Below are 24,212 nucleotides of genomic sequence, written 5' to 3' on the forward strand. Positions count from 1 at the left end.
ATTTTTATTTCTATCAATTTTTTCCATTTATCTCTTTTTCCCTCACCATTGTCCCCCCCACCAACTTGGGCTACCTGTTCCTCGTTGCCTTTTGACACACTGCACACCTTTGTTCTGCCATTCACACATTCTAATCTCATTATGTGCCGCTATCAGCACCCTTCTTAGCCTTAATCACCCCCATTTACGTTCTTTTTGTTTTCAGTCCTCAACATCTTTGTCAATCGCGACCTATTGCTGGCTCCCTATCCAGCACCACTGCTCCAGGCCCCCCCACTGCAGTATAAATCTGACCCTATTTCCAGTTCTCCCTAGCCTTGACAAAGTCATCCCGACTTGAAACGTTAGTTCCCTTATCGCTCCACAGATGTTGTCAGACATGCTGAGATTGTCCAGTATTTTTCTGTTTTTGTTGCAGATTTCAGCATCCGCAGCAATTTGCTTGAATCAACATTTAATGTTGGACACATATTTTGGGTTGTGCAAGAATGGGTTGGTTCAGTCTGTCTGGTCTGTACCTTGCTCGTTGTGAACAGAAGAGACATGGCGTTTGATGCAATCCCCCAGTCTTTGAGTTTACATGCCTAGCATTGCACTGGAATTCATATACCGCATTACTCATTGTGATGGGCAGAACGTCTTGTTGGCTTGAAGGCAGCATCCTGTTGGTAGTGAATACCACTCGTGCTGCTACGGCATAGTTTTCAAAAATAAATTTAGAGTATCCAATTATTTTTATTTTCCAATCAAGGGGCAATTTAGCATGGCCAATCCACCTACCAGGACCAGTATGTGGGTTGTGGGGGTGAAACCCATCCAGACACAGGGGGAATGTGCAAACTCCACACGGAGAGACCCGGGTCCGGGATCGAACCCTGGTCCTCAGCGCTTTGAGGCAGCAATGCTAACCACTGCACCACTGTGCCGCCCTATTGCTACTGCATAGTAACAGTGTGAAACAACTAGCTTCAGATGAGATTGCTTGGCCTTCCACGGTATTCCAAGGTGGACTGTGCACATTTCAGGGTTGAAAGTGACAGCCATAGCCAGTCTACGTGTTTGCATGATATACATTGAAAAATGATCTTATGAGGGTAGCCATTATCCCACAAGGTTTTTGATGTGCCCTATTTCAGCATCAAGCCTGGTGAGCAAATGACTCGGGGCCCTCTTTGTAAGATTGCCGATAAGATCAATTTTGTAGCATGTGGAATTGTCAAGAATCCCAACACTTATATTGACTGCCGAAGGTAGGATTGTGGTAATGGTAGTGAACCCCATGGGCATATTTCTCAACTGGTACGTTAAGGGAAGGTCATTTGACTGATTCATTTCAAAGGTGACTGGAGCACAGGATGGAGCCAATTAGGTCATGCAAGGAAATTACAACACAGTTGTAGATTTAAATGTGGCAAAGGTATCACCCATATATTGGACATTCACAAGGGATAGGAGAGGTTCCATCAAAGGCATGTTTCTCATAGAATCCAATAAACATGCTTCTGAGAACTGGGTCTAGAGGGATTCCCTTGGCCACAATCCATGTGTATACAGAAGGAGACCATTCAGCTCATCGAGTCTGAACCAGCCCTTGGGATGAGCGCAGTACTTAAGCTGACTCCCCCACCCTATCCCCATAACCCAGAAACTCCACCTAACCTTTTGGACACTTAACGGACAACTTATCATGGCCAATCCACCAAACCTGCACATCTCTGGACTGTGGGAAGAAACCGGAGCACCCGGAGGAAGCCCACACAGACACGGGGAGGAAGTGCAAACTACAGACGGTCACCCCAGGCTGGAATTGTCCTTTGAGCTGTGAGACAGCATGCTGTCATTAAAACTGAACTCAACTGTGCATGACGCCGAGTTCAACTGTCAAGTCACCTGGTGCATTCCCCATGGCAATGCCATGACTAATCAGAGTCTACTTGCTAACCAATCAGCAATTTCTTTTCACAGTATAAATAGCTGTTTTCCCCTTATAATCAATATTCTCATCAAGTGTCCTGATGAATGCAAGACAAAAAGCTTTGACATGCCGTTATTCAGCAATGATTAAGAATCTACTCAACTCCGTCTTTAAAAATATTCAGTGACCATGCCTCCACTGCTCTCGGGAAGAGTTCCAAAAACTCATGATCCTCAGAAAAAAAAGTTTGAACCACCAGATCATCCTGCAACGGTGCTCAGGCTCTAAAATGATTAAATGATTGCTATGTAATCTTATTTGAACTCCAATGGATACAGGCCCTACCAACTTTTACAGATGCACTCTAGAAAGCATCCTATCGGGCTGCATCACAGCCTGGTATGGCAACTGATCTGCCCAGGACTGCAAGGAACTTCAGAGAGTCGTGAATACCACCCAGTCCATCACACAAACTTGCCTCCCATCCATGGACTCCATACACCTCCCGCTGCCTGGGGAAAGCGAGCAGCATAATCAAGGATCCCTCCCACCCGGCTTACTCACTGTTCCAACTTCTTCCATTGGGCAGGAGATACAGAAGTCTGAGAACACGCACGAACACACTCAAAAACAGCTTCTTCCCCACTGTCACCAGACTCCTAAATGACCCTCTTACTGACTGACCTCATTAACACTAAACCCTGTATGCTTCATCCGATGCCAATGGTTATGTAGTTACATTGTATATCTTGTTTTGCCCTATTATGTGTTTTCTTGTATTTTGTTTAATTCACTTTTCTTCCCATGTACTGAATGATCTGTTGAGCTGCTGGCAGAAAAATACTTTTCACTGTACCTCGGTACACGTGACAATAAACAAATCCAAATCCTAGCCCCCATTACAGTTACCAGTTGAGTGAACCTTCACAACTGTTTTTTTTAATGCATTTATACCCTTTCTTAAATAAGGAGACCAAAATTGTATAGTACTCTAGACATGGTAAACCAATGCCTAGTACAACTGTAGCGAAGCATCCTTACTTTTATATTCTATTCCCCTTGTGATAAACAGCATTCCATTTGCCTTCCTAAATACTTTTGGAGCATAACCACTGTTTAATGTCAGGAAATGTGGCAGTCAATCTGTGTATAATTTAACAAATGTGCAAATTCTCATACCAAATGCGTTATTCCTATTATTAAAATAGAATGCTATCAAATTTTAAAAAAAACATTTGCCCAGTAAAACTGCCAGCAATGAGGCTCATATTAATTTTTAATAACAAACTAAATTAATATATAATCTTCATGGCATTGCAAATTATTGCACCAAGGCGAGACAGCACAAAATATGATTTTAGTTTGGTGAGAAATAAAGAACATAATATTGAAAAACAGCACAAAAATGTTTGTTGATAATTCTTGTAACTGTCCTCCACACCAGGATTGCTACTTTTCTGACTGCAGGCTGAACAGAAAAACTGTAGAATCCCACTTCCCCAGATAGTACCGATGCAGCGGCCGACAAGCAAGTGTTTCATATTGGTTTATCTGATCCAGACACAAAAAAAAACTGGTCAACTAAATTAGGAGATGCATTTGATTACAACTCGAATTATAGGTAGGTATCACTCACAAGATAAAGTGACAACACATTAAAATATACATTCAAAGTGAATTAAACAGTCTTTGTTCAAATTTCAAGCCATTGCTCAATATTTGGATCACTGACCGTTACAGGTTTAACAGTTATCATCGGACTTGAGGACTTCGACAAATTCATGATTTCGGCAGAAAACAGCTCTCTTTCTTACAGAACATGATTAATATTTAGCATAGAATCATTGTTTCTAACCAAAACATTTATCTCCTTTTGTGACATTCCTCGTGAAACAAAAACATGCTTTCCTCCGGCTAAACAATTTGCAAGGACACCTCCACAAGCTACTTACTAGCTTGTCTTTGATCTTTGCTGAGTGACTTGGTGTGTTGCCAGTATTCTGTGATCTTTTGCTTCAGTTTTCTCCCTTTTTCTTTGTTATTTGTAAAGAACTCCCACTGCCCCAAAACCATCAGAGTGAAAGGCAATCGTACGACAAACATCTAATGTTGAAACCGCTCCTCGCCCCATGTTATGCTGATGATTTCAGCCACCCTGAAGTGGACTGGAACCCACTTACCCCGAGTAGGCAAACTTTCAGCTCCCTCAAAGCCATGGCGAAACCTGGCGGCTCTCAGAAATCCACATACATCCCCGCCAGGACATTTAAACAAAACAAAATGGCCTGTTTTAAGGAGAAAAAAAAGGCACAGCAATCGCTTTGCTAACTTTGGAGAAAATAAAAGCTTTAAAGGACGAAGTGTGCACAGGGGAAGCCGGGCCAGACCGGGCGGATCCGAGTGTGAGCCCTCAGCTTCTGTGAGCCGCCACAAACTCCCCCCTCAGCCGAACCACCGCCGCCATCTTGCAGGACCGCCATCACGTGACCCAGCCCATTGCTCCTTCACATAGCTTTCCGCTCTCCAATATATTTTAATCCCTTGAAGCAACATTTCACCCTTGATTGATCTCAAAGGCTGTATGTAATCGTATACATGTTTTAAAAAAAAATAATATGAGGTAAAGTGAAGTCTGAAGAAAGAGGGGGCGGGCCGTTGAGCACGTGATCACTGAACTATATTTGAAAATAATTCCACTGGGCTTTAATTTTGATTCTAAATAGCTACCCGACAGATGGCTGCCAGAAGGCGTTTTGCGGCGCTGGGCGCATTTATTTATTTTGTTCTTTAATTACGGAAGGGGAGGGGGGGGGAGCAGGAGCAGGCTCTTCCCCCCTCCCATCCCCCCACCCCCAAACTCCATCCAAGATGGCGGGTATGTGACTTCTCTCTCTCCACTAGCGGCTCTTTTACACTCTTTATCGGCGGCCTTTAACAACCTGTCTCTGTCTTGTCACCTTGTTCTCTTCCTAGGCCTCTCTCTCTATTACGAGGACTCCCAGGACGAACTGGAGCAATGTGAGTACCGGGGGGAAGGGGATCTGGATCTGTTGGTGCTGGGGTCGGGCTGACAGACTCTGGGGCCCCGGGCCTCGGTTACAGAGCTCGGGGTCGGGTGGTCAGTGTCCTGACAGCTCGCCCTGCCCACCCCCTTCCATGCCCCACGCTGCTGATTCTTTCTCTCAAATCCTCCTGACCGGTTAGCTGCAGGTGCCCGAATTTATTCTTCCTTTAACAACCACGCTCTCACCCCTGGTCCTAATCTCATTAAATCGGCTCCAGCTCCCTCTTCTTCCTCCCCGGGGTAAAGGCTACCTGTCAGCATCTAATCGCACTCCTTTTCCCCCCTTTTATTCCCTTGGATTCAAGTGTTACTTCGCCACCAACCGCGATGCTAAATAGATGACATCGCACCAACCACCACCATCAACACCCGTCCCCCCCCCCCCGCCCGCCAGCCAGCCAGCCAGCCAGCCACCCGCTTGTGTCGAGAAGCTTGACTGCTTTGGCTCTTCTCTGAGCTGAACTGTGTTCTTGAGCGCTGATATGCACCAATGGCTAGAATCTGTAGCTGTCCAGATGAGGGGGTTGTTGATCTATGAGCAGTTGCATTATTTTTTTTAAAAATCCCTCTTTATTTTTAAAATCGTTACAATTTCCTGTGAATGATCTGATTCGCATGGGTGAACGTGATTAAGTTTACCAATAAATTGGAGGATTAAGTTTCTTTAACGTTGAATGTAACTAGGAGAGGAAGGGAAACCTATCCTGAAAAAGCAGTTTTTGAATGTTTGTTGAATTTCTTCCTTGAGGCTCTCTTGAAATCTTTACAATTCAATAAACGTGTGGGATACGTTGAAGTGTGGGCTTTGTCTCTCCATAATTGAGCCGTAACATTTGTAATATAAATTATCAATTAGCTTTAAGGCACCACATTGCCGAACATGTAGGTTATACCGGGTAATACAAATTGCATCCTAATTTGAATCTTGTGCCACAAAAACGTTATATAATGAGTGTATAATTGATTATGTAGACACACACATTGACACAAATTTATCTTTTTAATTTAAAGGGTTGTAAGTTAATGTAATGTAAGTTAATATGGTGATTAAAATCCTGAGGGAAAATGACACGCAGCCTAGGGCACACCAGTTTGCTCCAATAACTGAAGGAATCAATCAACCAGGGGCTGGTTTAGCACAGGGCTAAATAACTGGCTTTTAAAGCAGACCAAGGGAGGCCAGCTGTGCGGTTCAATTCCTGTACCAGCCTCCCCGAACAGAAGCCGAATGTGGCGACTAGAGGCTTTTCACAGTAACTTCATTTGAAGCCTTCTTGTGACAATAGGCGATTTTCATTTCATTTTCATTCATATTGGTCTCTCAATTGTCAACATTGAAAATGTGTGCTTGGCATTGTACTAGACGTTGTATTGTCCAGTAATAAAAGCTCCAAGTTACTTACCTTGAGAGGTATCAGTTGCATGCTATGTGTGTGCAGTTCTAACGGTTTTGTGTCTATAGGAATAAAGGGGGTTGCATTTGGTGTTTGGGGATACTGATATTATAGACATGTCTTTTTGGCAGTGCCTGCATTTCTGCTTGCCAGTTTTTCCCATCTTTTGCTCAAGGTGTTTGTATGTGTAAAGGTTTGAAGGTGCTGAATACATTTTCCTCTACTGGCTCCAGTAGCCTATGTGATTTTGCATTTATATTACATCTTTTGTATCTTCAGAAGATCGATTCTCAGCCAATTACCTTCTGAAGCATGGCTACTCTTTTTGTGGACTAACAATGCAACTAATTAGTTTGCAGCAAAGAAATTAATAACCAGTTGACCCATTTTGGCAGTGTTGATTGAGTTAGCCAAGACATAGTGAAAGCCCCTGCTCCTCATCAGATAATGCTATAGGATTTATTTTACATTCACTCAAACGGGCCAATGTTATCTTGGTTTAATGTTTATTCCACAAAGCACTGCTGTTGTAGAAAGTGAATGACGATAGGCTGTTCACCAGATGGGGTATCATAGCAGAGCCAGATCCTCTCCTTACTCATTGTCGACACATGCACTTTCAACAGGCTCAGTAAATGGACCACGATCAATGCCCAACATCCTTGTCCAAAATGCAGGCATAAAGGTCAGCTCTAGCAACAGTACTGTGACCCCAGCTGAGATCCGCTAATTGCTATGGATGCAGCATTGCACTAATGATTGTCAGGGTCTGCTGGAGGCAGACTTGTGTTGGTGCTTTTCACTGCTGAATACTGAGCCTGGCAACTGCAGAAAAAATAACCTGGTTAGAAGTGGTTCTTATGTATATATTTTTTAAAAATCAGACCCAAAATGTGACAGATTTTTTTTTTAAAAGCCTGGTGATATCTTGGCAAATACTGGGAGTTTGAATTATGTAGTTAAGCAGCTTCAAACGTATAGAACCATTGCAAATTTGTGCTGACATATAGTTGCATGTGAGTTAGCACATTAGTGTTATCTATCTTGCTATTGAGTCAAGATTACTGTTAGAAAAATGTCCTTGATTAAAAGGCCTGATGATAACTGCCACAAACAAAATATTACACAACTGTAACACCGGTTGGAAAATCTAAGCTTCTGTCTATAACCGGCATGGCCATTTTATTGCAGCTTTTTGCTGCAGCAACTAATCAAAATGATTGATTGGTGTCACTGAGCTAATTACTGAACTTTCACATTGTTGTGCAACTGTAGAAATGCAGCTCTCATTCCTCCAAATCTCTGCACATTCGGTTCCTGACTGCATCTTTAATCGGGTTTCAGCCCCTGCCACATATAATAACGACCCTTCTGAAAGTTCAATTCCTATCTATCCAATCATAGCCAGAGAATTGCCTACAATTACTTCTCTTCCCACTCCTGCACTGTCATCATGGCACAAACTCTCTTCCTGTCCCGGCCCTGTCTGAATCTGAATTAGCCTGTTTGCAACTTTGCCGCCTTAGTTAACTTAAAGCTTCCAGCAGAATAGATTCTTCAGAATACGTCTACTTCAACCTCTGACATCAACTGTTTCTATAACTGCCTCAGCTCATTTGCTGCGGAACCATCATCCATGCCTTTCTCACTTCCAACAATGCCAGTGAACTCCTCGCTAGTCTTCTTTCTTGCACCCTCCTTAAACTTGAGCTAATCCAAAACTTTTATGCCTGTCTCCTGCACCAAGTCGTATTCCCTCATTTTCCCAGTTCTCATTAACCTGTATTCGCTTCCTATCCTTTTATCTGACTATTTAAAAAGAAATCTTGCTCTGCTTTCAAATCCTTCCATGGCTATGCCCCTCCTTATTTCCATCAACTCCAGCTCTACAACTCTCCCGAGATTTCGATGCTCTTCCATTCTAGTCTGTTGTGCTTCCTGACTTCCTTTCTTCACCAATGACAATGACTGTCAAGACCCTAGAATCTTCACTAATTATCTCCACCTCCCCTCCTTGCAAGATGTTCTTTAGAACCTATGCCTTAGGCTAAGCATCTTGTCACTTGTCTTTTTATTTTCTATATGAGTCTTTAAAAATCACTACTGTGACCACCTGGTAAAACATGTGCTGGAAGGTTGTCTCTGATTAAAGGGAGAGTCCCATAATCCCTGGTAAGGATAAGAAGGAGTTACTGATGGCATATCAAAGCAAATTCATTTGGTTAAAAACTGATTTATGAAGGGATGTGTATTATACGGCAGCTATAGCAGGGAGATTTTAAATGTTAAATTCCTGACAATGGAGGTATAAAATAATCTCAACTCAAGACCCTGATAGGCTCAGAAGACCTGCAGCGACGGAATTGATTTGGAAGCAAACACATTTTGAAATTCTGTGCCTGACCTCAAGTGATTCCAGCCCTCTGCCAGGGAGCAAGTGAGAGGAGGTTAAATTATGGCACCTGGAATTAAAGGGAAGTTTTTAAAAAGAATTACTAGACCAGATGATTTGAATGTGTTGTACTTCTCGGCTACAAAGTAGACTCCAAAGGATTTCGGGGGAATTGGTTAGTTGCTGGGCAAAGGTGTGATTTAATCGGGGGATCGAGGGTTATGGGGGAAGGCAGGAGAATGGGGTTGAGAAACATATCTGGCATGATTGAATGGCGGAGCAGACTCGATGGGCCGAATGGCCTAATTCTGGGCATATGTCTTGTGGTGTTCGAGAATAAATGTGGGCTGTAGCAGGAGGATATGGTTAGATTAGGTGGCTCAGGGAGGAAAGCACTGGCATAAGATTTGATGGGTTTAATGGCATTTTTGTGGAGAAATATTCTATGACTAAGCTCTGTTGCAAACTTTTCACTTTGGAAAGCAAAATGCAGATCTTTGTGCGGTATTTCAAAACAAAGGGATAAAGTTACTGGAATGGTACATGTAAACATTTAACCTATTAGATATGAAGGTGACCATTTGATTGGGTGACATTGAGCTATTATTTAGTACAGTGCCTTCCACAATATCAATCCACCAGTTTCCAAAACAATATACTTGTTTTTTAAAATTCTGTTTACAGATCACACAAATATAGGGGATATTGCATTCTATTTAACACTTATGTCAAAGCTGGTTAGGAGTACTTTTAATGAGTTGGAGTTAAGGCCACTCTGGGACTTCAGCATATAAGCTTTCAGTGAGGGAAGAGTACGTTGTCAGGTGCATCTCTTAAGTGATGTGCTACTAGGAGCTGTCTGACCTTTTGAAGGGTTATAAAAAAAAAAAGCAGGTAATTTATTGTTCGTTTTTGGACTATTGCTGTGTGGTTGTTGGCTGCTGAGTTTTCTGACCACTGATCTTCAAAAAGTTATAATTCTGGGGTTTAGAAAGGATGCTTTATATCTACAGGGTCTTTTGGAATCTGTTGACTGGACTAACTGACACATCCATTGAGAGTTGGGAGTTAACTGATCAAATATTACAGTATCAATTGATCTTGCTGCAGGGGAAGGGCGATTGTGAAACCAAATAGGTCTGTTAGCTCCATTCCTACTGGCCTCATAAGTAATCAAAATCAGATAATCAACTTGATGCTGTATGCGCACAGATCTCTTGGGAGTTGTGGCAATCTATTTGCTAGGAGACGACTAAGCAGCATGGGCTGTGCAAGGCGGTTCGGTATTTGTGTCAAATTTAAAAAGTTTCTTTGAATCATAGTTCCTGATTGCAGGGAATCCTTGCTGTTGGTATTTAGGATTTATTTCTGTATTGTAAGCAAACCCCATGTGCCAACCCCAGTCCTGTGTTTTCCCTGTGCGTCCTGTCCTTTTTGAACTATATGTTATATATCTGAGAGGCAAAGTATTCCCAATACTCTGTAACCAGCATACGTGGCAGGTTTCTGCTTGATTTTAGTCATTCCTCCATTCTGTCTTTCTGTGTTGTATCTTCCTGCTGAAAAACTGTAGTTAATGTGCTGTGTTGTGCCAATCTTTGTTCCATCTTATTTGGACATCAGGCACTGGACTGTTTTGCCTAGGTTTTGTTTGAAGTGACCATGACATATGTCAATGATATCACATCACGTTGTTTGTTCTTGGCTTGCAGTTGGGTTTGATGAATACAGCTCCGACTGTGACGGAATACGGATAACCTCATTCTTGGATTTGGCAAATCAAGATGAAATGACCCCCCTTTCCAGACTGGAGAAATATGCTGCCAGTGACAACGTGTTCAACAGGTAAAGGAAGCCTGCAATAGGGACTTATCTGACATTGCAGGGCTGATCAAACTGTGGCAATGAAACCCTAGAAGTTGAGGCTTCAGTCTGGGCATGCTTTCTTATTCACTGGTTTGTCCTATTTTATATTGTAGGTTAAAAGGGTTGGCTGTTTTCAATGCTGTCTCTTGGTAACTAAATCCTAAATTGGAATGATCAAATCTGCTAGCTTCAAAAGTGTGGGATGTATGGGAACATGGATTAAGCATTATATATGGTGGTTAGCATAAATGCTTCACAGCTCCAGGGTCCCAGGTTCGATTCCCGGCTGGGACACTGTCTGTGCGGAGTCTGCACGTCCTCCCCGTGTGTGCGTGGGTTTCCTCCGGGTGCTCCGGTTTCCTCCCACAGTCCAAAGATGTGCGGGTTAGGTGGATTGGCCATGCTAAATTGCCCGTAGTGTCCTAAAAAGTAAGGTGGGGGGGGGGGGGGGTTGTTGGGTTACGGGTATAGGGTGGATACATGGGTTTGAGTAGGGTGATCATGGCTCGGCACAACATCGAGGGCCGAAGGGCCTGTTCTGTGCTGTACTGTTCTATGTTCTATATAGCACCCCCAAGGCTCCACAGTGCACACATGGTCTTCCCATGAAGCTGAAAGATTTGACCATCTCTTGCTCCATATTGTGCGAAACCCTGCTCTCACGAGATGTTTTGAAACTGTTCTTTGACATGTAAAATAATTGTGTGTGGTTGAGACTGACAAATTCAAGGTCTTGCTTTTAGGGAGGGATGTTGTAGGGAAAATGTTAGAAGCCATTATTTAAGATGTTATAGCAGGGCACTTGGAAAATCAGGTAGAGTCAACATGGTCCAATTGGAGATCTTTGAAGGAGTTACATGTGCTGTGGACAAAGGGATGTACTGTACTTTGATTCCTGGAAGGTATTTGATGAGGTGCTCCATCAAAGGTTGTGGTGGAAAATAAAAACTCATGGTTTATGGGTTAATATCTTAACATAGATTAAGGATGGGCGATCCAACAGTAAACAGAGTTGGCAGAAATGTTCCTTTTCCTGTTGGCAGGATGTATCGAGTGCTGTGTCAACTTGTAAAAATTCATATCAATGACTTGGGTGAAGGGCCTGTTGCTAAATTTGCTGATGACACAAAGATAGTTTGAAAAGCAAATTGTGAAGAGGACTTAAGGAGGCTGCAAAAGGGCATAGGTTAAATGAGTGGGCAAAAATATGGGAATTGGAGTGTGGGCAAATGTAAAAGTGTTCATTTTAACACGAAGAGTAAAGAAGATGCTTATTATCTAAATGGTGAGAGATTGCAGAGCTCAGAGGTGCAAAGGCATCTGGGTATTCGAATGCATGAATCACAGAAGGATCGGATACAGTTACTGCAAGTAATTAGGAAAGCTAGAATGTTCTACTTTATTGTGAGAGGAATTGACTACAAAAGTACAGACTTATGCATCAGTTGTAGAGTGCATTGGTGAGACCACACCTGGAGTATTGCGGGCCTCCTTCTGCACTGTAAATTCTATGATCTATGATCTATTGGTTTCCTTATTGAAGGAAATTTGTAAATGAATTAGAAGCAGTTCAGAGAGGTTTTGTTTACCAGACTAATATCGGCGGGTTGTCTTGTGAGGAAAGTTTGGAGAGCTTGAGTTTAGAAGAGTTAGAGGTAACTTGATCACAACCGTAAGATCCTTAGGGGTGGATGCGGAGAGGATGTTTTTTTATTGTTGGAGAATCTAGAACTTGGGGGTCAATGTTTAATAATAAGGGGACGCCCATTAAGACCGAGAAGTTTTCTCTGAGGGTTGATTCTCTGGAATTCTCTTCTTCAAAAGGCAGTGGAAGCAGAGTCTTTGAATATTTTTAAGGCAGAGATAGATAGATAGATTCTTGATTACCAAGGGGATGAAAGGTTATCTGGGGTTGAGGTTACAATCGCATCAGTCATGATCTCGTTGAAAGGCGGAGCAGGCTACAGGAGCCAAATGGCCTACTCCTGCTAATTCGTATGTGATGTCGAATCATCGGGTTCAATTGATATCAAGGACACTGCCTTTGTGACAGGGCACAAACACTGATGTTTAACTAATCTATGGAAACTTCCTGCACTGTTCAATTGTGGGGTTGTCGATGGTGGATTCTTAGCCAAAATTATCTATAAACTGATATGACCAAACCTTTGTTCAGACTACTGTATGGCGTGGGGTTGGCGAATTGAGTTGCTGCTCTCACTGTTGGTGTGTATTGTGTATCTGTGGTACCTGATGTACTGGAATAACAAGTACGCCTAGCTGGCCCTAAAGTTCTGCAGGGCTCAGTATTTATTTGTAACTATTTATTTATTTAAGAATTCTCAAATGAGCAAGCGCAGAGAGGAAAACTGACCAAAGTACAAACAGGACTAACAGCAGATTGTGATCAACAGCCAACAATGTGATTTGTCAAATGATGCAACGGGCAAGCTGGTGGTGTGCAGTCATCAGCATTAGAATAAAATTGTTTGTAATTATTACAAGTGAGTAAAATCTTCCTAGAAGTTCAAGAAACTGGCACAGTATTGACTGGTTGGCACAGTATCGACATTGGTTCAAGATGGCATGTTTCATTCACCAGTTGTCTCTCCCAGCATCTGTTCTTCATAGTTTGATTGTTGTTCTTTCAAAACTTGAGCAAAATATCAGGCTCACGGCCATTGCACAGACCATTTCAATGATGGTCTCTTAGTGGGGTTAGTTGTAAAACCATGGAAACCATGATTAATGAAGGTTTAACAAGGTATTGTAAAGAGCTGGAAAAGGGAGGATGGATTGTCCAAACTGAGGTCAGCAGAGTTAATCAGATAAGTGAGAGGTTAGTGAAAGACAAGATGTTGAACTATGTATATAAAGGGTTCACCTGGAGCACTTCTGTAAGATAATTAAAACAGTAGCACAGGCCAAAAATTTTTAACCGGGTGATTGCGAGCTTGTGAAGATCATCTTCACAAAGTGTAATTCGCACTTGAAAACAATGTTTTGCATAACGTAGTCAAGGGAAAACCTTTGGGGGTGTATAAGACAAGTTAAGTGTAGTGACCGGGTCATTGTAGATGATGTTACCTGGCAGCAAGTTAAAGTAACTTCCCATGCCTATTCAATTTTTTGTTAGTTTGTGGGATGTGGACAGCACTGGCAAGGCCAGCATCCATTGCCCATCCCTTACCGCCCTTTCGAATATGGTGATAAGCTGCCACCTTGACTTGAGTGGCTTGTGAGGCCATTCCAGAGGATAGGTCAATATCATAGAATCATTGAATCATACAGCACAGAAAAAGCCCTTTGGCCCATGTCTACACCGGTCACGAACAACCACCAAAGCATTCTAATCCCATTTTCCAGCACTTGGCCCATAGCCTTGTATGCCTGGCATCGCAAGTGCACATCTAAATAATTCTTAAATGTTTTTGAGTTTCTCTGCCTCCACCACCTTTTTCGGTCAGCGAATTCCAACTCCCACCACCCTCTGTGTAAAAAAAAAAGATTTTTCCTTGCATCCCCTCCAAACCTCCTGCCCCTAACTTAAATCTATGACCCCAGGTCATTGACCCCTCCACCAATGGGAAAGGTTTGTTCCTGTCCACTCTATCTCTGCCCCTCATAATTTTCCACATCTCAATCATGTTGCCCCTCAGTCTCCTCTGCTCCAAGGAAAACTATCCAAGTCTATTTAATCTCTCTTCATAACTAATACTCTCCAGCCCAAGTAACATCCTGGTAAATCTCTACTGCACCCTTCCCAGTGCTATCACATCCCTCCTGTAATGTGGATTCCAGAACTGCACACAATACTCCAGCTTTGGCCTAACCAATGTTTTATACAGTTCCAGCATAACCTCCCTACTCTTAAACTCTGCACCTTGGCTAATAAAGTATATCATATGCCTTCTTAACCCTTAACCACCAAGTCCACCTGCTTTTGCTCCCTTAAGGAACCGGTGTACATGCACACCAAGATCCCTCTGATCCTCGGTGCTTCCCAGGTTCTGCCGTTTATCATGTATTCCCTTGCCTTGTTTGTTCTACCCAAGTGCATCACTTTACACTTATCTGGATTGAATTCCATTTGCCACTGATCAGCCCATCTGACCAGCCCGCCTATATGTCAACCACATTGCTGTGGGTCTGGAGTCACACACAGACCAAACCTGGTAAGGGAGATTTCCTTCCCTAAAGGACATGAGTGAACCAGATAGATTTCTATGGTCACTAATACTTAGACTAGCTTTTAATCTGAATTTTCTTAATGGACTGAATTAGTCTTCTCAACTGCGATAATGAAATGTAAACTCTCATTTCCAGATAATTAGTCCAAGCTACCTCTGGTTTAACTTTAAGAAAAAGTTTAAATATTCATTTTGACCCAAAATAAACAATTTCTACAATTGCTACAAAAAAAACAATTGCACGGTAGCATTGTGGATAGCACAATCACTTCACAGCTCCAGGGTCCCAGGTTCGATTCCCGGCTTGGGTCACTGTCTGTGCGGAGTCTGCACATCCTCCCCGTGTGTGTGTGGATTTCCTCCGGGTGCTCCGGTTTCCTCCCACAGTCCAAAGATGTGCAGGTTAGGTGGATTGGCCGTGATAAATTGCCCTTAATGTCCAAAATTGCCCTTAGTGTTGGGTGGGGTTACTGGGTTATGGGGATAGGGTGGAGGTGTTGACCGCGGTTAGGGTGCTCTTTCCAAGAGCCGGTGCAGACTCGATGGGCCGAGTGGCCTCCTTCTGCACTGTAAATTCTATGAAATAGGCCTGTTTGTGTTTCCTGCCTTGGGACCTACCAGTTGGCTTCCATTTCACGTAACCATTGGGAGAAGGAGCACAGAATTGTTAAACCATTGCCCATTTGAAATCTGTATGTTGCAGAATTGTCTGTGTAAATTGCGCTGTTCACTGTTACGTGATATGACCATGCAGACTAAAATAAAACGCATCAGAAATGTGACCGACCTGAAACATTAACTCTCTTTCTCTCCACAAATGCTGCTTGACTTGCTGTTGCCAGCATTGTTTTGTTTTTATTTGAAGGTTTCCAGTACATGCAGTATTTTGCTTTTGTTAAATAAAATAGGTTTCTGTGTTATTGAAGCTCTTCAAATAATTATTTGTACCTTTCATTTAAAGAGGGAGTTTTTAAGTCCTATAGATGACTAATTTGTGTGGAAGACGTAGCAAATGTGTGAAATCCAGATGCAATCAAGTTTGGATGAACAAATTCTATGGAAAGAAGGAACTTGGATTTATATATCTCCTTTCAATGATTTCAGGACAAAGTGCTTCACAGCCAATAAATTAGTTTAAAGTTTTAGGAAAACATAGCAGCTAGTATCTGTTGAGAAAAGTCTCACAAGCAGCAATGAGATAATTGTTTTGTTGGGTGGATGTTGGAATTTGCCTGAGTCCCATAGTTAATCACACCTAGATGTGAACAATCCAAATTTGAATTTGTCGTAACATGGTAATTGGCCAGAACAATGGGAGTAGAAACTGAGGAGATAGCTGGCTACACCCCCATCAGGTGCAAGGTAGGGTATTGGTCAAAACAGTGAAAAAGTTCAAGCAGCATGAGTTGATGATTTAAAATTATCTAGGACATCCTGCTCCTTTTGTGGTCTTAACTGCTTAAATCATCAATACGGCCATTTTGTCAAAGCCTGGAGGTTCGGCGAGAAGGAACTCGCTTCAATATATATCTGGGTATCAAAGGATGTGTACACAAAATATCAACCCAGTCTTTATCCCTCAACTAGCACCACAGAATTTGTCGGATTCCTATAGATAATGACATCTTGATATCAGGGAGCAGTCCATCTAAGGTCAGAAATCAAGGGACAGCCGGAAGTTCAAAATCTATAGAGGCCAAGTTTAAAAAAAAATATCTTTTTATTCTCCTCTTACACATTTTCTCCCAAATTTACACCCACCAACAATAATCAGCAACAGATATGTCAATCCCCATAACAATAACAACAATCCCATCCTCCCACCAAACCCCAAACATTAGCCTGCATGTTTACATAAACAAATGACAAAAAGGAATCGGGAATCACACATAGTCATCATTAATTCACACAGCCACCCATCCACCCCCAACCAATGTTCGATGTTATCCAGTTTTTGAAAGTGCATAATGAATAATGCCCATGAATTATAGAACCCCTCTGTCCTTCCCCTCAGTTCAAACTTAACCTTCTCACGAGTCGAGAATTCCAACAGGTCCCCCCGCCACGCCAGGGCACAGGGTGGAGAAGCTGTTCTCCATCCCAACAGGATTCACCTTCGGGCGATCAACGAGGCAAAGGCTCCGATATCTGCCTCCGCCCCCGTTTCCACCACCCCCACACACACAACGCGCTCACACATCTACTCCTTCAAAGAATCGGCTCATCCTCGCCCTTGAGGTGTGCTCTGTATACCACCTTCAGCTGTATCAGCCCCAACCTCACGCACGAGGTGGAGGCATTTACTCTCCGGAGCACCTCACACCAGACCCCCTCCTCTATAACCTCTCCCAATTCTTCCTCCCACTTTGCTTTGCTTTGATCCCTTCCAGTGGTGCATTCTCATCTTCCAAAATAGCTCCGTAAACCGCTGACACTACCCCCTTCTCCAGTCCCCCTGTCGTCAGCACCTCGTCCAGCAATATGGAGGCGGGTTCCACCGGGAAGCTCTGTATCTCCTTTCTGGCAAAATCTCAAACCTGCATGTATCTAAACACTCCCCCTGCTCCAGCCCGTACTTCGCTTCCAGCTGCTTCAGTCCTGCAAACCGACCCCTAAGAAACAAATCTTTTAGTGTCTCAATCACTTTCTCCTCCCATTTCGGAAAATTTCCATCCCACCTCCCTGGCTCAAATCTGTGGTTCCCCTGAATCGGCATTTCCCTTGACGCTGCCCCCAACCCGAAGTGTTGGCGAAACTGCCTCCAAATTCTCAATGAAGCTATTATTACCGGACTCCGAGTATTTCCCCAGAGCTATTGGGAGCGGCACTGTTGCTAGTGCTTTCAGTCCTGACCCCCTGCACAAACTCTCCTCCATTCTGACCCACTGGGAATCAACCCCTCTGACCCAGCTCTGCACCTTCTCCACATTCGCCGCCCAGTAGTAGTACCTCAGGTTTGGAAGACCCAAACCCACTGCCTGCCTTCCCCTCTGTAATAGCACCTTTCTCACTCTGACCACCTTCTCTCCCCATATGAACGAGGTAATTTAGTGGGCAGCACGGTAGCATGGTGGTTAGCATAAATGTTTCACAGCTCCAGGGTCCCAGGTTCGATTCCCGGCTGGGTCACTGTCTGTGCGGAGTCTGCACGTCCTCCCCGTGTGTGCGTGGGTTTCCTCCGGGTGCTCCGGTTTCCTCCCACAGTCCAAAGATGTGCGGGTTAGGTGGATTGGCCATGCTAAATTGCCCGTAGTGTCCTAAAAAGTAAGGTTAAGGGGGGGGGGGGGGGGGGTTGGGTTACGGGTATAGGGTGGATACGTGGGTTTGAGTAGGGTGATCATGGCTCGGCACAACATCGAGGGCCGAAGGGCCTGTTCTGTGCTGTACTGTTCTATGTTCTATGTAATCCTTCCCTCAATCTCTCTGAAAAAAGCCTTTGGGAGGAAAATCGGTAGGCATTGAAAAATAAACAGAAATCGCGACAACGCATTCATTTTAACCGCCTGTACCCGACCCGCCAGTGACAGAGGGAGACCATCCCACCTTATAGAGGCCAAGTTTTATCATCTTGGGTCTGCAAGAAATCGGATTATATGACTATTGTAGTCATACATTTTCATTTCTTTTGACACTTCAATCTGAGACCATCCAGGGATGCCTGTATATTAGGAAATCTTTAAAATACAGTTAAGTAATTCCTCATGCTTTAGGCTTGAGTGTGTTGTCCAAATGCAAATTTATTACTCGGGCACTAATGGTATGACAAGTATTATACAACCTGGTTTCTTGCAGTCCCAGATTTGGCCTCGGTAGATGTTGGTATTCATATTGTCCCTGATCTACGAGGGGTTCCATGATATTTTGTGTAACCGTTAGGACTTGCATCATATGATACCCAGAATGCATATTGAAGCGAGTTCCTTCTCTCCCAACCAGTTAACATTACAAAAGTAACAGGATTAATCTCAAACGGTTAAGTCATACTGCTTGGATTTTGATCAATACCCGATATACGCACATGACGTGAGTGTAGCCAATGGCCTCGTATTGTTTCTATTCCCATTGTTTTGGTGAATTACCATGTTAACACAAATTTAAATTTGTTTTTAAAAATATTTTAATATTTGTTCTTGGGATGTGGGTGTCACTGGCTGGGTCAGCATTTGTTGCCTATCCCTAATTGCCTATGAACTGAGCTGTGTGCTAGGCCATTTAAGTGGGGGCAGTTAAGAGTCAACTGCATCGTTGTCTGCGTCTGGAGTCACATGTAGACCAGATTGCGTAAGGGAGGCAGATTTCTTTCCCTGACAGGCATTTGTGAACCAGATGGGGTTTTAATGACAATTGCCAATGCTTTCATAGTCATATTATGACTTGATTCCAATTTTACCATCTGCCATGGTGGGATTCGACCCCAGATCATTACCCTGGGTCTCCGGGTTACTAATCCAGTGACAATACCACGATGCCACCACCTCCCCTATCACATCTAGGTGTGATTAACTATAGGACTCAGGCAAATTCTAGCACTAGTGTGAGTTGAGGGATAAATATTGGCGAGGACGTTGGGAGAACTTGTTGACAAATTCCATGGATTGTTAATGTCGGCTTTTAATGGAAAAACAAAATCGATTCCGCATTTTGTCCGAGAGACTGCACCTCCGACAATGGAGCATTCACTCAGTATTACACTTTTGAGTGTCAGCCTAGATTACATGCTCAAGCCTTCAAAGTGGGACTTGAACTCCAGGACTTCTCAGATGCGGGGGTGCTACCACTGAGCCAAGGTCGACACCTGAATATATTTGTAATGCTGGCTGTTCCCTTTAATATATGATTTTAGAGGAAATAGCATGAAAACATAGCACCTTTTTATACTTGTTATCATCCTAGTGCAATCCGCTACCACCTTCCTTTCTTTACCTTCTCTTTCTTCCTGCCTCCTGCCCTCAAACAGTTTACTACTTGGATTGGACACAAAAAATGGGGCTGCACGGTGGTTTGCACTGTTGCCTCACAACACCAGGGACCTGGGTTCAATTACGACCATGGGTGTCTGTGTGGAGTTTGTATTTTCTCCTTGTTCTGCATGAGTTTCCTCCATGTGCTCCAGTTTCCTCCCACAGTTCAAAGAAGTGGATTAGCCATGCTAAATTGCCCCTTAATGTACAGGTTAGGTGGAGTTGGTGGGATCAGGTGGGGGAATGGGCCTAGGTAGAGGCTTGGTGCAGACTTGATAGGCCAAAAGCGTTGTTCTGCGCTGCAGGAATTCTATGATTCTAAATATGGTTCCAAATGTAAGAAGGTGGGATACCTACTTGTCTTGTTACATTTTTGTTTGAAAGGAAGTACTGAGACTTGGTGTCACTTTTTTGCTTTGCACTGCTGTTCATCTTCCCATGCAGATACTTTTCAGCTGTACTTTTGAATAGCACTTCTTGCAGAGACAAAGCCATTGCATGGGCAGTTCGGCAGGAATACTTGATACAATACAAAACCATTTACTTTCAACTTCAGATGGGGTAATTTATGTGACTGAAAACCCTCCAATGGAGGTACATTGATATAATTAGCTTCCTGACTTGCCCCACAGACATGACCCAAGCCGGGAATCAAACCCGGGACCCTGTCGCTGCGAAGCAACAGTGGTAACTACTGTGCTACCATGCTGCCCGAAGCCTGTGCCTGGGAATGCTTCACACTAGGAAACCCTAAAAAGCAAAGGGGACTTCCAGTTGCGGCGATGCGGAGCTAAGCTGCACGTTCGGCTGCTCCCGCTATTTTCGGACTTTTGGGCTCTTTTTAGAGCCCGTAACGGCGCTGGACGGACTTTTCCCGGTGTGGGAAGACATCAGCAACGCTTCCCTGCCGGTGGATGGACTGGACCAGGAGCGGGGCGGTTAAAAAATCGGCATTGGAGCAGAGAAAGGTGTGAGGGAGGAAGACCAAGATGGCGGCGGGCGGGGTAGCGTGGGCGCAGGAGCAGCAGGAGCTGCTCCGTCGATGCTTCAGGGAGCTGAAGGCTGAGCTGCTGGAACCGCTAAAGGCCTCGCTCGACAAGCTCATGGCGACCCAGACAGCCCAGGGGGCAGAGATCTGCGAGGTCCGGCAAAAGGCCTCTGAGAAAAGACCTACTGGACGCAAGTATCCTAGAGAAAGGGAACTGTAGTGACATGTATGGCCGACTGGTAGATAGGGACGACACCGTACTGGACGCAACAAGAAGGAAATGGGAGGACGACCTGGGGATGGAGATAGGGTGGGGACTCTGGAGCGAAGCACTGCATAGGGTCAACTCCACCTCCACGTGCGCAAGGCTCAGCCTGACGCAACTAAAAGTGGTACATAGAGCCCACTTAACGAGAAACCGTATGAGTAGGTTCTTCCCGGAGGTGGAGGACAGATGTGAGCGGTGCCAAAGAAGCCCGGCCAACCACGCCCACATGTTCTGGTCTTGCCCCAGACTTGTGGAGTACTGGACAGCCTTCTTCGAGGCTATGTCCAAAGTGGTGGGGGTGAGGGTGGAGCCATGCCCGATAGTGGCGGTCTTCGGGGTTTCAGACCAGCCAGATCTATTCCTGGGGAGGAGGGCGGACGCCCTTGCCTTTGCCTCCCTGATCGCCCGCCGTAGAATCCTGTTTGGCTGGCGGTCAGCAGCACCGCCCAGAGCTGCAGACTGGCTGTCCGACCTCTCGGATTCTCTCCAAATGGAGAAAATCAAATTCGCCATCCGAGGGTCGGACGACGGCTTCCACAGAACGTGGGAGCCATTCATGCAATTGTTCCGGGACCTGTTTGTGGCCAACGTACAAGAGGAAGAATAGTCGGGGGAAGGTAGCTGGCGGGGAGGGGAGGGGGGGGGGGGGGGGGGGGGGGGGCTACGGGCTCGTTACGGGGGTTTGATGGCTAGCTAAGGCCCAAAACCAAACTAAATAAATGCCAATAAACATGTTGGGGAATGTAAAATATGTATGCCGGCAAAGAGGGGGAGGCCACAGTTATTACTACGAAGATGCTCACCTGTAAATATATATGTTAATTTTTGCGTGTTTTTTTTTTTTCACTCTCTAACAATTTGTAATTTGTTCAATATAAAACATGAAAACTGAATAAAAAACATTTATAAAAAAAAAAAGGCCTCTGAGAATGAGGACGAAATCCTAGGCCTGGCGGTGAAGGTGGAGGCGCACGAGGCGCTCCACAAGAAATGGCAGGCGAGGCTTGAGGAAATGGAGAACCGCTCATGGCGGAAGAATTTGCGGATCCTGGGCCTCCCGGAGGGGCTGGAGGGATCGGACCTGGGGGCCTACGTGGTCATGATGCTCAACTCGCTAATGGGAGCCGGGGTCCTTCCAAGGGCCCTTGGAGCCCATCGAGTGTTGGTGAGAAAGCCGAAGCTCGAAAAATGAGCCGCCAAGGGCGGTGCTGGTGCAGTTTCACTGGTTCGTCGACCGAGAATGTGTGCTCAGGTGGGCCAAGAAGGAGCGGAGCAGCAGTTGGGAGAATGCAGAGGTCCGAATTTACCAGGACTGGAGCGCAGAGGTGGTGAAGAAAAGGGCCGGTTATAACCGGTCGAAAGCAGTGCTGCACAGGAGAGGGGTGAAGTTTGGCCTGTTACAGCCGGCGCGCCTTTGGGTCACCTATAAAGACCGCCAGTATTACTTTGACTCCCCGGAAGAGGCCTGGGACCTTGTCCAGGCAGAGAAGCTGGACTCGGACTGAGAATTGAGGGGCGGGTCGGGGACTGTTGCATAGTGTTTGGGGGTACTGTTCTCCCTTGTTCCTTTTGTGTTAGTTTTGTTTTCTTTTGGGAAAGTTTGTGGGATGTTTTGTAGGCCCGTTGGACGGGCTCCGGGAAAGGGGGGAAATTGTTGGGTTGGGAGGAGTTGAAGGTTGAAGGGGCCTCGGGGGAGGGAAGAGTGGCTCGGGTTGTGGTGGGGGAGTTTGGACCTGGGGAGCTGTGCCGGAGGGGGTGGGGTCGGCCAAGCGGGTGGCGCGGGCTTTTTTCCCCCGCGCTTTGGGTTGAGGGGCGGGGCTTAAGTTGGAGGCGTGGGCTTTTTTCCCGCGCTGGAGCCGGAACGGAAGGGGACTGCCGGTTGGGGGGTAGGGTGGGAGGAGTAGTGTTACACTGGGGGGGACGTTGGGGTGGCGGGAGCAGCCGGGGTCAGCAGGAGTCAGCTGACTTACGCGAGTACAATGAGAGGGACAACGCAGCTAGGGGGGCCCTAGGATGGTGGTGGTGGGGGGGTACTGGGCCGAAGGGGAACTGAAGTTATTAGAGGGGGTCGGGATGAAGATCTGCCACTGGAGAAGACGCCTTGCGGGGACTGCGGGCACGTGGTTGGCCGAGGAAGAGTTATGGCTGATCGGTGGGGAGGGAGGGCGAATAGCCCCCCGATTCGGCTGGTCATCTGGAATGTAAGGCCGGATCACCTGAATGGGCCGGTCAAGCGGGCCCGGGTGGTCACGCATCTGAAGGGGCTGGGGGCGGACGTGGTTATGCTCCAGGAGACGCACCTTAGGGTGGTGGATCAGGTAAGGTTGAGAAAGGGGTGTATTGGGCAAGTGTTCCATTCGGGGTTAAACGCGAAGAACCGGGGGGTGGCGATTTTGGTGGGGAAGAGAGTGTCGTTTGTGGCGTCGAATGTGGTGGCGGATAGCTGTGGCAGATATGTGATGGTAAGCGGTAGGCTCCAGGGGGAGCGGGTAGTGCTGGTTAATGTGTACGCCCCAAATTGGGATGATGTGGGCTTTATGCGGCGTATGCTGGGCCGGATTCCAGACCTTGAGACGGGGGGGGGGGGTTAATAATGGGAGGGGATTTTAATACAGTGCTGGACCCAACACTGGATCGCTCCAGGATGGGTAAGAGGCCGGCGCCGACCACAAGTGCTGAGGGGGTTCATGGACCAGATGGGAGGGGTGGATCCTTGGAGGTTTATGAGGCTGGGGGCTAGGGTGTTTTCATTCTTCTCCCATGTCCACAAGGCTTACTCCCGGATTGACTTTTATGTTTTGAACAGGGCGTTGATTCCGTAGGTTGAAGGTGCGGAATATTCGGCCATAGCCATTTCAGATCATGCCCTGTTTTGGGTGGATCTGGAGCTAAGGGAGGGGAGGGACCAACACCCGATGTGGAGGTTAGAGGTGTGGCTGCTGTCGGACGAGGAGGTATGCGGGCGGGTCCGGAGGTGCATAGAGGGGTATCTAGAAATTAATGATAATGGGGAGGTGCAGGTGGGGGTGGTCTGGGAGGCCCTGAAGGTGGTGGTTAGGGGGGAGCTGATTTCCATCAGGGCACATAGGGAGAGGGGGGAGAAAAGGGAGAGGGAGAGGCTGGTGGAAGAAATGGTGAGGGTGGATAGGAGGTACGCGGAGGTCCCGGAGGAAG

General features: G+C 45.4%; 2 protein-coding genes across 3 annotated transcripts in view; one reads left to right on the forward strand and one right to left on the reverse strand.

Annotated features, from left to right (window-relative positions):
* The window catches only part of rab22a (RAB22A, member RAS oncogene family), an 83,836-nt gene extending 79,430 nt beyond the window's left edge, over positions 1 to 4,406 (reverse strand). Inside the window, exon 1 of the mRNA XM_038802957.1 lies at positions 4,096 to 4,406. Coding sequence (XP_038658885.1) covers positions 4,096 to 4,131 — 36 coding nt within the window. The 5' untranslated portion in view covers positions 4,132 to 4,406. The remainder of the gene's footprint in view (positions 1 to 4,095) is intronic.
* A 349-nt stretch (positions 4,407 to 4,755) lies between these two features.
* Positions 4,756 to 24,212, forward strand: part of ppp4r1l (protein phosphatase 4, regulatory subunit 1-like) — a 95,217-nt gene continuing 75,760 nt past the window's right edge. For both annotated transcript variants that reach the window (XM_038802958.1, XM_038802959.1), the window contains exons 1-3: positions 4,756 to 4,790; positions 4,889 to 4,933; positions 10,478 to 10,610. In XM_038802958.1, coding sequence (XP_038658886.1) covers positions 4,784 to 4,790; positions 4,889 to 4,933; positions 10,478 to 10,610 — 185 coding nt within the window. In that variant the 5' untranslated portion in view covers positions 4,756 to 4,783. The remainder of the gene's footprint in view (positions 4,791 to 4,888; positions 4,934 to 10,477; positions 10,611 to 24,212) is intronic.

The sequence above is a fragment of the Scyliorhinus canicula genome, chromosome 7 (genome assembly GCF_902713615.1).
Source record: "Scyliorhinus canicula chromosome 7, sScyCan1.1, whole genome shotgun sequence".
Taxonomy (NCBI): domain Eukaryota; kingdom Metazoa; phylum Chordata; class Chondrichthyes; order Carcharhiniformes; family Scyliorhinidae; genus Scyliorhinus; species Scyliorhinus canicula.